The sequence below is a fragment of the Psammomys obesus genome, unplaced genomic scaffold, assembly GCF_907164565.1.
Source record: "Psammomys obesus unplaced genomic scaffold, mPsaObe1.curated_primary_1811, whole genome shotgun sequence".
Lineage (NCBI taxonomy): Eukaryota > Metazoa > Chordata > Mammalia > Rodentia > Muridae > Psammomys > Psammomys obesus.
This window is the reverse complement of record NW_026590405.1, coordinates 499,099-513,059: the sequence shown is the minus strand read 5'-3', so window position 1 is coordinate 513,059 and position 13,961 is coordinate 499,099. Positions and strand designations below refer to the sequence as shown.

General features: G+C 47.7%; 2 protein-coding genes across 5 annotated transcripts in view; one reads left to right on the top strand and one right to left on the bottom strand.

Annotated features, from left to right (window-relative positions):
* Nucleotides 1-54: 54 nt before the first annotated feature.
* Nucleotides 55-13,961, top strand: part of Ybey (ybeY metalloendoribonuclease) — a 17,037-nt gene continuing 3,130 nt past the window's right edge. The window contains exons 1-5 of one of the 4 annotated variants that reach the window (XM_055607235.1): nucleotides 55-110; nucleotides 441-693; nucleotides 2,232-2,360; nucleotides 4,547-4,615; nucleotides 8,207-11,093. In XM_055607235.1, the coding sequence (XP_055463210.1) occupies nucleotides 484-693; nucleotides 2,232-2,360; nucleotides 4,547-4,615; nucleotides 8,207-8,239 (441 nt within the window). In that variant the 5' untranslated portion in view covers nucleotides 55-110; nucleotides 441-483 and the 3' untranslated portion in view covers nucleotides 8,240-11,093. Of the gene's footprint in view, nucleotides 111-440; nucleotides 694-2,231; nucleotides 2,361-4,546; nucleotides 4,616-4,882; nucleotides 5,075-5,998; nucleotides 8,186-8,206; nucleotides 11,094-13,961 lie in introns of those variants that run through there. The other 3 variants (XM_055607233.1, XM_055607232.1, XM_055607234.1) reach the window with 3 other exon arrangements.
* The window catches only part of CUNH21orf58 (chromosome unknown C21orf58 homolog), a 12,475-nt gene continuing 9,940 nt past the window's right edge, over nucleotides 11,427-13,961 (bottom strand). The window contains exons 6-7 of the mRNA XM_055607236.1: nucleotides 12,109-12,224; nucleotides 11,427-11,848 (exon numbers count right to left, since the gene is read on the bottom strand). Coding sequence (XP_055463211.1) covers nucleotides 11,588-11,848; nucleotides 12,109-12,224 — 377 coding nt within the window. The 3' untranslated portion in view covers nucleotides 11,427-11,587. The remainder of the gene's footprint in view (nucleotides 11,849-12,108; nucleotides 12,225-13,961) is intronic.

Sequence of the window (13,961 nt, the reverse complement as noted above, 5' to 3'; positions counted from 1 at the left end):
GATATCAAATTCGTCGGACCGACTTCCGGTCCTCCACATCCAGCTTCCGCTGCGTGCGGTGTGCTGCTATTGCCCTTCCGGCAGGGCATCAGCCTGCTGCCCGGCCTTCGGTAAGTGCGCGGCGACTTCCCCCAACGTGGCGTAGGAATTCGTGCGTGGATCGGCCCACCCGGGTGGCCGAGAGTCTCTGGACCCACAGCGACCCCTTCTCGCTCACGCTAACCCTCGCTTGGTCCTAATAGCAAGCATCCCAAAGCACCGGATTCCGCACACTGCCCAGTCTTCTCTGTTACATAGTTTCCCACGGTACATGTAAATCTCCTTAGAATTGCAGATAAACTCCACTAAATAAAGTTGTTTTTATTGTGAGTACGTGTGTATTCTTACGTAATTTATCACCTTCTAGGACTGATGGGTCTTTTCTCGAACTTTAACCACAGGTTCCTTCCAGCCGTCTTTAAAGGGCTGGGTGTTCTTCCCGAGATGAGTTTGGTGATTAAAAATCTGCAGCGGGTGGTTTCCGTCAGGAGAGCGCCACTTCGCAGGAAGATGGATATGGTCAGGAGTATTTTAGGAGTGAAGAAATTTGACCTGGGGATCATCTGTGTTGACAACGAGAATATTCAGCACATTAATAGGATCTACAGGAATAAAAATGTCCCAACTGATGTGCTTTCTTTCCCATTTCATGAGGTAAAACAACAACAAAAACAAAAAAACGGGGCGGGGGGGGGGTTCTTCACATACAGCCTACCTTTCTTCTAGAATAATTCTTGTTAAATTACAGATGTGCTTATCTTTAGCTTTGAAATTTCCCAAAAAATGCAGTGAAGTCTGGCGTGCTGTGACTGTGCATGCCTTTAATCCCATCTATTCAGGAGACAGGGACAGTCACATCTTTGTAAGTTCAAAGTCAGCCTTGGTCTACCTAGTTGTTCAAAGTCAGACAGAGCCACATAACAAGCCCCTATCTGGAGGAATTGGGGGGGGGGGAGCAGGAGGTTAGCAAACACCTTTAAACCCCTGCACTTGGGAGGCAGAGGCAGTCGGATCTTGGGTGGAGTTCAGGGCCAGCCTGGTCTGCAGAGTGACTTCCAGGACAGCCAGGATTACACAGAGAAACCCTGTTTCAAAGACTCATTTATTTATTATTTATACAGTGTTCTGCCTGCATGCCAAAAGAGGTCACCAGATCTCACTATAGATGATTATGAGTCACCATATGGTCGCTGGGAATTGAACTTAAGACCTTTGGAAGAACAGCCAGTGTTCTTACCCTCTGAGCCATCTCTCCAGCCCAAAACCCTGTCTCAAAAAAAAAAAAATCTTTTTCAGAAACAAGCAAAGAAGTGAAGCAATACGCCCTATAATCCATGCCCATTAAGTCGTTAAGTATGTCTATACCTAAACATCACAATTTCTCTATGCAGTGACCACTCTTACTCCCTCAGTTTTATTAAGGAATTCAAAAAGGGCCTCTGCAATTTTAGGTGTACCTCAGTAATTAATGCTTGGATAGAAAATTGAGAAGTAAAAACTGGTAAACATTTCACCACTTTGTGAAGGCTGCAAGAAACATCACCTAAACATCTTCACCCACTGTTAGTAGCATAAATTGGAATAATCCTTTTGGAAAGCAAATTGATAGTAGACTGTGCTTGGAAAGACTTAAAGTATGTCTATGTCATAATCTTAAAAGTGTCACACCTACGGAAATGAATCTAACCTCAGCACTCGGGGAGGCAGAGGCAGGCACATCTATGAATCTGAGGCCAGCCTGGTCTACAAAGTGAGTCCAGGACAGCCAAGGCTGTCTCAAAAAAAAAAGAGAAAGAAAGAAATCCAAATAATAATGAAGAAGGTACAGTGTAAAAATGTGTCCAAATGTTTGCCTTACTGATTTCTTTTAACAGGAAAAGCATGGAGTCAGGCAAGTGGGAAAGAATGTGATTGGTCCATATGCCAATTCAACTACATAGAATGTGACTTACTTTGGAAATGATAAAAGAAATGGAAAGTAAATAACCTGATGAGATGGATCAAAGTATGTGAGGCCTGTTATGCAATAACTATGCTTTCCAACCCCTCAGACTAATGCTACTTCGCCTCCATCTTGTGGCTTGAGCATTCTGTGGTCAAGAGACCTTTGTCCTCTGCTGGACAAGTGAGCTGAGCTCTTGTAGTTGGGCCTGCCGTTCACAAGGCTTCCAAGTTTGTCTTCTCATTTTCAGAACCTGAAAGCGGGTGAACTTCCGCAGCCACGTTCACCAGATGAGTATAATTTGGGAGATGTTTTCCTAGGAGTGGAGTATATCTTCCAGCAGTGCAAAGAAAATGAGGATTTCCACGACATCCTGACGGTAAGTGGGGGTGCAGGATCAAATATTCGCTAACAAAACGGGCCGTAGAGAAGGTTGGAAAGGAGACACCTGTGTGCACCCTAGTACCCACAGGTGCCCTTGAACCGCTGGGGAGAACTTACAGGCAGAGCCGGGAAGCTTCAGGCTTGGGGAAGTGAGGACGCACTGGGGAAGTAAACCCAGGAGTTCCCAGGGGCCTTTTCAGTTTTTATGTCTAGAAATGAGGAAACCATGTTTCCCCGACTGAAGTTTGCCAGATTGGCTTCTTATTGCACGGCCCAAAATAGAACAGGAGCCAAAACATTTCAGGTTTGGAAGGAAGGGAAGGGAAGCTCCTGACAAGAGAAGTGTTACCATTGCTCAATAGAAGCACCTGGCTTCAGCACCCGGCTTCAGCCGCACAGCCACAGCCTGGCTGTCTGTGTGCCTTCTAGAATTTAAGAGCGACCTGAAGCAGGCTCTGTAGGTGACTCAAAGTTAAGCGCCTTGGCTTTGACTGTGTCCTTGTTCCAGGTTCACTGTGCTATATCATGAGGAGGAAGTTGTAATTCTTTATTGTGACAGGAAGTGGCCCAGAGCCAGCAGTGGTACTGCCTGCTAACACAAAAGAACAGCTCTGCTTTAAAGGAAATAAGAAACTAGTTTATTCTGAGCCAAATTATGAGTGACTACTGAGGCCAATCGACAGATTCAGGTTATGTGGAATGACATGTTAAAACATGGAAGGGGTTATGTGAACTTTCATAGTCAAAGAACAAAAGACAGGTACAAGTTAGTGCTTTCACCGGTGACTTCAGGGCGGACATCAGAAAGACAGGTACCAGGAGATGGTGACAACTCTGTAAGCTTCTGAGGTGATTGGCTTTAGGGCTGGTGAAGGTTAGAGATGTGTCAGACTAACCACACTTTCCAAGAGATCTGGTAAACCCAAGGTTGGTAGTAAATGGCTATTAAAAAGGACTGAAGAAGCCAGGTGAGGTGGCACACACCTGTAATCCCAGCACTCGGGGAGGCAGAGGCAAGAGGATCTCTGTGAGTTTGAGGCCAGCCTGGTCTACAAAGTGAGTCCAGGACTGCCAAAGCTACACAGAGAAACCCTGTCTTGGGGGGTGGGGGGAGGAAGCTGGGGAGGAGGAGACTAAAGATTGCTTTAGTTTGATTTGCAGTATTCCTCTCTATAATCTTAATGTTCTGGTTGGCCAAAGCTAGCCAGCATGCAGGCTATTCATTAGATGTGGCCTCTTTGGACCTGCTGTAGACCTCAGTCCCTCCTCTGCACTCTGCTCTACCCTCTCTTCTGTGGGCTACAGACAGTTCTATGTGTAGCTGGAAGCAGTCCACAGCAATTCTCCCGACCCAGCCTCTGCCTCCACACCCCTCTCCAACCTCCTGGAATCCTATCCTGTCTCTCCCTGAACACGGTGCCCGATCTCTGCACTGATGCTCTGACATTGTTTTTCGACTCCATCCAGTCACAGGGCTTCACTTTCCAGAGTCCTTGGCTCCTTCACTCTTAGATTAGCAGTTTTAAGAGATATAGGCCCAGGCTAGAGGGATGGCTCAGTGGGTAATAGGATGCACTGTTCTTCCATAGAACCTGAGTGCTATTCCCAGCACCCATGTTAGGTGTTTTACAATTACCTTTAACCAGCTCAGGGGATTCAACGTCCTCTTCTGGCCACCAAGGGCATCTGTACTCCTGTGCACAGTCACAGACACAGATGCACGATTTAAAAATAATAAGTAAATGAAATGTTGGAGACTCAACTACATTGCCCAGGCTGGTCTTGAACTCTATATCAATCATTACTTCACTGCAGCCCTTCTAGATCTCTGAGACTACAACCACCCATGAGCCATCCCTGCTTAATTCTAATTGGATCCCCAATACTGTCCTGTCAGGGACAGTCGACCCTCTGTACCTGTGCAAACAGTGTTGCTCTTCGCTAATCAAGTGAACTGTGTGAATTGTTCCACTTTACACAGGAGGGGACTGGGGCTGGGAGGTAGCTCAGTGGTGGAGCACTTTCCTAGACGGGAGGGAACTGAGTCCTGTAACTCCCGCCCAGTGTGGCAACTGCTTGTCCTGACACAGGAAGCTCAGTCTTACCAGGGTAGTCTGTGACCTTGAAGGGCAGCTTCTTGGTACATCATCCCCTGAGCTGGCTTCGTGATTATTCCAACAGGTGACAGCCACCCATGGACTCTGTCACCTTCTGGGTTTCACCCACAGCTCCAAGGCAGAGTGGCAAAAGGTAAGAGCAGCACTTGTACAATGGCCTTTGCGCTACCCACAGACGTAACCCTAACCCCTAGGCTGCTGTCCAGCCCCATGCACCCCGTGGTAAAGGCAGAACTATGGCCTGCACCTCTCCAGCCTGAAAAGATGAGGTAGTGTTTTTAAATAGCTGGCTCCTCATGAGCCTTATATAGTTCACTACTAAAAGGCACCTGGACAGACAGATTAAAAGTTAAATTTCCAGCCAGGTGTGGTGGTGCATGCCTTTGATCCTATATTTCAGGGAGGAAGAGGCAGGTGGACTGCTGTGAGTTCCAGGCCAACCCGGTCTACACAGTGCGTCCAGGGCAGCCAAGGCTACACAGAGAAACCCTGTCTTGAAAAAAAACCAAAAAAGAAAAAAAAAAAAGTTAAAATTCCCTGAAGTGCTAGCTATTGTTAATGGGAGTCAGAAGACACTTAATGTTTAGAAGAATTTCACCCATACAAATAAATAAATAAATAAATAAATAAATAAATAAATAAATAAATAAATAAATAAAGACCTTACCCATCAGTTGGCACCAGGTAATGTGAAGTAGTGGTTTGTTTCTTCTAATAGCCAATGGGTACCACATCTATAAAGCCACCACAGTGTCTGACAGGCTTAGGTTATATTTGTGACCAAATAGCCCTACTGCTCGGAGTGAACTCTTTGTTAAGATTTTCTATTTATGTGTGTGTACCTTCATGAATGTATGGGCACCATGCATGTGCAGGAACCTGCAGAAGCCATAAGAGAGAGTTGATCCCCAGGAACTGAAATTACAGGTGGTTGTGAGCTTCCTAGTGTGGATGGTGGGAACCAAACCCAGGTGATCTGTCAGAACACTGAGGGCTCTTAACTGAGCCATCTCTCCAGCACCCAAGAATGAACATTTTGGTTTTTTTCAATTAAAAGTAGATCCCCTACCGGGCAAGGTGACACATGCCTATAATCCTAGCACTCAGGAAGGTAGAAGCAGGCAGATGTCTGTGAGTTAAAAGCCAGCCTGGTCTACACAGCGAGTCCAGAACGCCAAGGCTACACAGAGAAACCCTGCCTCAAAGAAAAAAAAAAAAAAGTAGATGATCTCCTTCTGGCTCTGCTACTGCCCAGAGTTTTCTATGCCCACTCCCTCCCTGCTCCACATCTCCCTGGGTCCCTTCTCTACCCCAGCTTCAGCCTTTGGGAGCCCACCCTCTGCTGTCCTTACTCATCTGTACCTCCTGTCCACCCGGAGGCTGTCAGTCTCTGTTCAGGTGCTGCCTTTAGCCTCGTGCAGAGCTGAGCTGGGAGTGCTGGGGAGGGGGAGGACTCCGCCTCGGGACAAGGGTCCAGGAGTTCCCTCTTATCAGCTTGTGTGCTGCTGTGGTCCAGATGTACAACCAAGAGAAGCTGGTGCTGGAAGAACTGAGCCGCTACACCGGAGCCACACTCCAGCCCCTGACCAGGGACCTCTACTGACGCCTCGATGCTCTGAGGGAGAGAGCTGGAAGGACAGAGTCCTGTCCCTCCACACTGGATTGCTGCTGGTTATGCTGTCCTGGAGGACATCAGCCCACACTAAAGCTTAATTTCTGTGAATGGAAATTGGCTTCAGAAAGTACCAAAGAAGTATGTCTGGCGCTCTGAGTAGACACTGTCTTACCAGTGTAAGCAGAATAGGCCATTCTAAGTGAGGAAACATGGACGCCTTGTATGCTTCTTTGGGTTTCTAACTAGAGTTTGAGTGGACTGCCCTGTCTCCCTGAGGCAGAATGAATATGCCAGAACACTGAAGTCAGTTCTTCCTAGGATGGACACCTACAGACAAGCAGACTTGAGAGGGCAAGGTTCCCACCCCAACCCTCAGGAACTCTGTGACCTGAACCTTGCTTGCTGCTCCTTGTGCCCTCACTTTTCTTAAGCCATTGGCTGTAGACACCGGAAATCCCACTGACCTACAGATCTTGTCACCTGGGGCCAGAGATTCAGGTTTATCTCCCAGTTCCCCTGTCTTTGTTGTTGTTTCTCATTTTTAAATTATATTTTATGTATCTGATGTATGTGAGTATGTGTGGTGTACCTGTTCCACAGCATGCGTGTGGAGGTCAGAGTGCAAAACTGGCTGGAGATGGTTCTCTTCTTCTATTATGTGGGTCCCAGGAAGTGAACTTAGGGTTGTCAGGTTCACAGGAAGGTCTTTTACCCTCTGAGCCATCCCACTGACATCCTGTAGGCCACTGTGGTCCCTGTCACTGGGGCTCTCCCCATTGGCTCTTAGTGGCATGATAATTCTGCTCAAGTCCTGGAACATGGGATTCTGATCAACCTGAAGTCCAGCTGTATTGGCATACTGAATGCCTATGAAAGTGAACATCACTTGTCTTCCCAGAATGTAGCCAGTGACCTTGGACCTCGATAGGGTTTCCTGACCTCTCTGCTGTCTATACTCCCATATACACTTACGGCAGACTGTTCCCTTCTTCACAGTCATCTATCTGCTTTGTCATCTTTGAAAATGACTGCTTCTGTGTTGCTTGTTTTTCTATTTTCCCTTTTCTTCTTGGTTTGGCATTTCCGGTTTAGTTTGGTGGGTGTTTATAAAAGGAACTTTCATTTGCCTCTTTCAGTTGTTGGCTTGTAGGATTATTGCCTCGCTCTGCTAACCTAGGCCTAGTCTTGGAAGCTTCTAGCCTCCATACAATCTAACCTAGGCCTAGAATGTTTTCAGCCTCTGCGTAATAAGCTCACCCTTTCTTGTTCTTCACTGAGTTCTGGACTGGCTGGTTCAACTCAGCTGTTCTGCCTTAAATTCCTTTCCCAGATGACTTATTCAGTCTGGCTTCTCTCTTGGCATTTGAATTGTTCTTTTTGGTCTTAAACTAACTCCAGCTCTACTCTAATCTCCTGGCTCCTTCTCATCCTCTGGCTCATTCAGTCTTCACACAAGTTCTTTCTGCAACTTGTCTATTACTATCCCAGTAAAACTGCCTCCTCTCTCTCTCTCTCTCTCTCATTGCCCCTTAAGTAGCTTCCCTTTCTTCTCTCTTCTCGTGAGAGTTGGGTGTATCCTGTTCTGTCAATTCTCTCTGTCAAGTCACTTTTTCCCCACTTAATTAAACATCGTGTTCGAGCATGGGTGCTTCCTTCTACAAACTATCTTTACCTTCATTGTTTGGGATTAAAGGCATGTACCACCACACCAGGACCTAAGCTTTTCTTTACCTGAAACTTGCTCTATACCAGGCGGCCTTGAACTCAGAGATCTGCTTGCCTCTGTCTCCTGTTTGCATTCCAGCCAGATCACACAGACCTAGAAGGTCTTTGGATGTGATCTCTTGCCAGAGCAGCCATACTCCGAATTAAAATTCCTCTTTGGCTTCACCTTGCAGTGCTGTTGATGGAATCCAGGGCATTGTCATGCTTGGCAAGTGCTCCACTACATTCCCAGCTGGTTGCTCTGCTGCCCTAAATCTGCGGTTTGGCCAAATCTGTGGTATGGAAGTCCAGCCACACTGCTGTGGCTCCAAGCCTGTGGGGGCAGGTTCTGTCCTGCTGTTCCAGGAGGCACAGAAATCCTTTGTTACTTTGTGTTTACTGCAGATTCAGTCCCCTACTTCTGTGAAGGACCTATGATCCTGATGAGACTTACATGATCTCTGTGGACCAGTTGCTGATGTGAAGGCTCCAGCCCATGTATGGACCTGGTTGCTCTCTTCTCTGGGCCATCTTTAAAATCTCTGCTGAGGGTGGGTGGGTACAGGTGTGCATAGAATGACCTCAGTCCCCATCACCACGCTTAAGGGGCATAGCCAGGTGAAACTTCCCCCAGTCACTAGGGCCCCCTGAGCCCACTACAGGACCTGCTCAGATTCTTCAGCCCTCCACACGTGAGCCTCGGAACAGCTGGATTGAGAGGGACTAGGAAGACTGAATGTGAGGGCGGGTGCATGCGCACTCCCCCGTTGCTTCCATAAGCCGGTGTTGCTCACAGAGCCAGGGTACTTGCAGGTGCTAATATACTTCCTCCTGTTAACCCAGCAATGCCACGCCATCCAAGACAGACAACATCTGTCAAATTTTACCCTCTCTCAAATTAACAACTATATGAGAGACAAACCATGTTAGAAATTACCATGAAACCGGGAAATTGTATAAAGTCTTTATTTGTTGCTTTTAACAAAACACCCTAGAACAACACCCTGTGTGCACTGAAGGGTGGTTCTGTAGGAAGCAGATGTCACCACCCTGGAGCCCCCTTGGAAGTGTGTTGCATTGACTTGTTCATCCATGCGGACATCACATCACCGTCTTCACTGTGTGGGCGCCAGGTCAGGCCCAGACAGCCCACATGGGGCTAACTGGCAACTGTGAATCATCTTGCCTCTGACCTGTAGGGTGCCAGCGATTTTAAAGTGGGCACCAGCTTTTTGGTGAGAAACTTAGCAAATGAAAAAACTTAAGCAATTGAAAGCTTACTAGAATACTTGAAGGTAACATCTATAGAGACAGGTGGAATTTAGCACGCCAGCAATTCCCAACTACCAGGGCGGCAGAGGCAGGAGAATTGCCGGCCTTAGCAACTCAGTGAGGTGCTATCTCAAAGTGATAAACAGGTCATGATGTCAGCGTAATAGAAAGAGCACTTGGCTAGTGTGCTTGAAGGCCTGGGTTCTCAGATGGGCTGGTGGACATGCTTTTAATCCCAGTCCAGGATGGCCAAGGCTATACAGAGAAACCCTATCTCAAAGAAAAAAAAAAAAAGAGAGAGAGAAAAAAGAAAAAAGCCTGGATTTACTATAATACCACAAAATAATAAATCTTTAAAAATAAAACATTAAGCCAGGTGTGCTGGTGCACTTGCAGTGCTTGGGTGACAGAGACAGAAGATCTCTGTGAGTGTGAGGCAAACCAGGTCTATACAGTGAGTTTCAGGACAACCATCACTGCATAATAGACCTTGTCTCAAAACCATTTAAACAACAAGGTTAGGCAGACATTTAATCTCAGCACCCAGAAAACAGTGGCAGGTGGAGCTCCTTGAGTTCAAGGTCAGCCTGGTCTACATGGCCAGCCAGGGCTACAGAGTAAGACCCTGTCTCAGACAAACAGAAAAGGATTCCCGGCCTGATTGCACATGTCTAATCCTAGCAGCAGGCAATCGAAAACAGAAGGGCTGTAAGCTTGTTGTCAGCCTGGTCTCACAACAACAACAAAACCAAAAGGGAAATCATCTTTGCCAAAACAACAACAACAACAAAAAGACACCAGAAAGTAAAGGAAGCGCGCACACATACATGAAAGAAAGCTGACAGGGCCGGGGTATGGATGGAACACAGACAGTGGTCAAACACCCGCTCGGAGCCAAGGTACAGTGTGTGTGTGTGTGTCTCCTGGAAAGATGCTTAGTAAGCAGCATGCACATCCATTTACTACACAGCCTGCAGGCGGCACGTGTGTTATTGTTAGATTTAAAATTTTTATATGCGTGAGTGTTCTGCCTGCATGTGTGAACGTGTACCATGTGCATGCCTGATGCCCAGGACATTGAGGACATTGAATATCCCGGAACTGGAGTTACAGACAGTTGTGAATTGCCGTGTGGTGCTGTGGATGGATCCTGGGTTCTCTGCAAGAGCAACAAGTGCTACAAGTCTTGCCACCGAGCCACATCTCCAGCCCTTTTTTGTTTGTTTGTTTTTAGAGACAGGGTTTCTCTGTCCCACTCGAGCTCTGGCCTTGAACTAGAGATCTCCCTGCCTCTGCCACTCTAGTGCTGGGACTAAAGGTGTGTGTCACTATGCCCAGCTCCTTATTTTATTTGTAATTATGTTCAACCAGCCACAGAGGCTGTGTGTGTGTGTGCAGAAGTGGAGGCCAGAGGACTTCTCCTTGTTCGTTCCCCCCTCACCCCCAAACCTCCTGCACCCCCATGTCCTGAGGATAAAACTCAGTTATCATATGTGACAGCAAGCGCCTTTACCTGCTGAACAGTTTTGTTGGCCCTGTATATTTTAACTGAAACCACATCACAAATTTGACCATTCCAGGCATGACAATGGGTCTTCGCCAGTTACTATATTTGACTTCCCCTTGGTCTGTGTGTAGGCATGTGCAGCACATCAAGGAAATAACAGAGCTTCACACATGTTCAAGTAACTGTCTGCCACTGAGCTGGCCACAGCCTCAATTGACTTTTTATTATTATTATTATTATGTATACCATGTTCTGTCTGCATGTACACCTGCATACCAGAAGAGGGCACCAGATCCCATTATAGATGGTTGTGGGCCACCATGTGGTTGCTGGATATTGAACACAGGAACTCTGGAAGAGCAGCCAGTGCTCTTAACCTCTGAGCCATCTCTCCAGCCCTCAATTTGACTCTTATTCCAGCCTTCCATAGGAATGCTTGAATGTGTAGATGGCTGTAATGATCTATTCTGATTTTGAGCTGCTTTTCTTTCATAATAAAATGTTTGTATCTTGTCTGAGTGAGGCGTTCATTCCCCTTGCTTTCCCAGATGGCCCTGAAAAGTAACCACGGCCGGCAAGGACACAATGCTTACCAAGATACAGAATAGTCTGACACACCTGGAAAGGCAGCACTTTTTTTTTTTTTTTTCTTTCAGAGCAGCTCTCAGGGGAATCCAAGGATGTAACATGAGGGGTTGCCTTGGGCTGGATGTAACATGGGACCTGGGCTGAGGTGAAGGACACTCTGTGGGACTAGTCCTGCTGGGCATGGACTGGTCTATGCCCAGTCTAACGCATGACTTTCCCCAAAGGTGACATAGATCCACCTGGCCTGGCAACTGGGGCTACAACCTGCCACCATGGTAGACTGAATTTTTTTTTTCTGGTCATCCTGGCCTGACCACAGGGTGAATGTGCTCGTTGGCATACCATGCGGAGAGGTGACCCGGCCCATCTTTCCACTTACCCGCTACAAGACGCTAGCTTTCTCCCTGCAGACTTGCATGCTAGGGGTTGCTAGGCTGGGAGTTAGCCGGCTCAGTTAGGAAGCTCATAGTGGGTAAGAAGCTGGCTGCTTGTGGGAGGGCAGTAGCTGCAACCACTGGAGGCCACCCGGCATAGCCTGAAGGGGCGCCAGGCATGGAGGCAGCCTGCAGCTGCGTGGTGGGCGCATAGTGGTGGTGGTGGTGGACCGGGGGTGGCTTCTGCTTTTCAGCTCGGAGGACTCCCGGCTGCAGAGGACACAGCCAGGTCAGGACTGCAACATCCTTTCCTATGCCTGGGCCCAAAATGTGGGAAGGGCGGCAGAATTTGATGGGAGTACAGCCTAGGCCTAGAGTTCTCTGGGCCCCAGCTGTATTAGAAGGACTCTTGCGGAAGGACCGGGGAACATTGCCTTTATCACATACCCACAAGCCAGAGAAACCTTTGCAGGGGTCCTCAGGAATGCCCACCACCACCACTACCACCCCTGCTTCCCCTACCCCAACTCTGCAGCAACTGGCTGAATTTCAGCACCCAGCCCCACCTGGAGGGTAGGAGCACGCGGCCCTGTGGTTCCGGGTGGCAGGGCTTTGAGCATCATGTTCTGCATGAGGATCTGGTGCATCTGTGCATTCTGCATCAGCATCATCTCCACCATGTCTGGAAGGAGAGTTGGGTTCTTATTTGAGTGTTAGTGAGAGACCGAAAAAATTAAAAATTAGCAGCTATTATTAATTAAGGCCTGAACTAGGTGGGTGGAGAAGTCCAGTAATGCCCTGAGGGGAAGGACCTGCCTTACTGCATTCTTTTCCCACCCACTGGAGATAACAGTTGCTAGGAAACTGGCCCATCCCCCTATGGAGGGAAACCAGGTCATTATGGTCTGGGGACCTTCCTATAGCCAATCAATTCAAAATGTAGCATTTTGACCAATAGATGCTTGCCAGGCAGGAATTGCCTCTGCCTTGGGCATGCTGGGAGGGACCAGAATCTATATAATCATCCAACTAACCTGGGCACAGGGCGCTCGGCTCCCACTGCTTTGGCGGTGGGGTGTGTGGGCCCAAGCTGCAGCTTGTAATTTACAACAAAAAGACCCTCATGTATTTACGGCGGAGTCTGTTTATTCCTGGTCTTTTGGGGTTCGTGAACTGGGCAGACATTAGCACCTGATGATAGGCCCTGCCCTGACATTAACTGCTCCTCACATTCACTAAAAGCAGCTGTGGAGCCCGACAGCATGAAGAGCATTCTGACAAGTGTGTCTGCTTTTACTAAGAGGAAAGGGAAGGGACGACAAGGGGATGGATTGGGTGGAATGGGAAGAAATAAAAAAGACTTTCCCAGTCCCTGAGGGAGGGTAGCCCTGCCCAACCCTGCATTTCCAGGTCTGGCCTCCAGAAAGATAAGCTGGTTTTAGGCCACCCAGTGTGGGGATTTTATTACCATAGGAACAGTGTGCTTACCAATCACCAACAACAGTACCTGGCAACATTCTAATTTTTGACAGTGTAACAGACAAACATCAGTTTTTCCCACAGCAACGGAGCCAGAAACAGTGCCTGGACTCTGTTAGCCTCCCTAAAGGAACATCCTCCAGAGCCAACTTCTCAAACAGACAGCCACGCCCAGGTGTTAGGGTGGGGCTCAAACAGAAGCTCTAGGCACTGGACAACCCAAAGCAGGCCCTTGGAGGAAGCCAGACCTTTGTCTCAACCCCCATGCAAGACAAAGGCAAAATCCAGAAGCTAAATGACTGACCCACTCAGATCAAAGACTCCAGGAGCATTGGGGGAGGCTCTGCCCAGCAGCAGGAGTGGCAGGTACTCCCAAATGGAGGGTTCTGTTAAGTCAAGCTGCTTGGGCCCCCTTGTCAGTCTAGTACAATACCAGACAACTAGATGAGAGACCAAATGTGATCACCCACACTCTGCAATGTCACTCGGTCTGTCACTGGCTAAAATGTGGATGTGCATTATACTAACCAAACTCAGTCATAGAAAGACAAAACTTACATGTCTTTAGTTACATATTCAAACATGTCAAATTTGGAAAAACAAAGCAAAGCCGTGCCTGCAGAGATTGTAGGGGAGAATGTCAAAAGAGGCAGTGTTCTAAAAGCTGTAAGATCAAGCATTAATGCTTTAGTACAACAATATCATTTAATTCTTACCACTGAAATGCACATCTAACAAGTAGTTTGGGTGTCTTATATGTTGTTTGTTTTGAGACAGGGTCTCTCCATGCAGCCCTGGCTCTATTGGAATGCCTAGAAATCTGCCTGGCTCTGCCTCCCCAGCACTGGGGTCAAAGGCAGGTGCCATTAGCATGCTTTTGGTCAGTTCTGATGTGTGTGTGTGTGTGTGTGTGTGTGTGTGTGTGTGTGTGTGTGTGTGT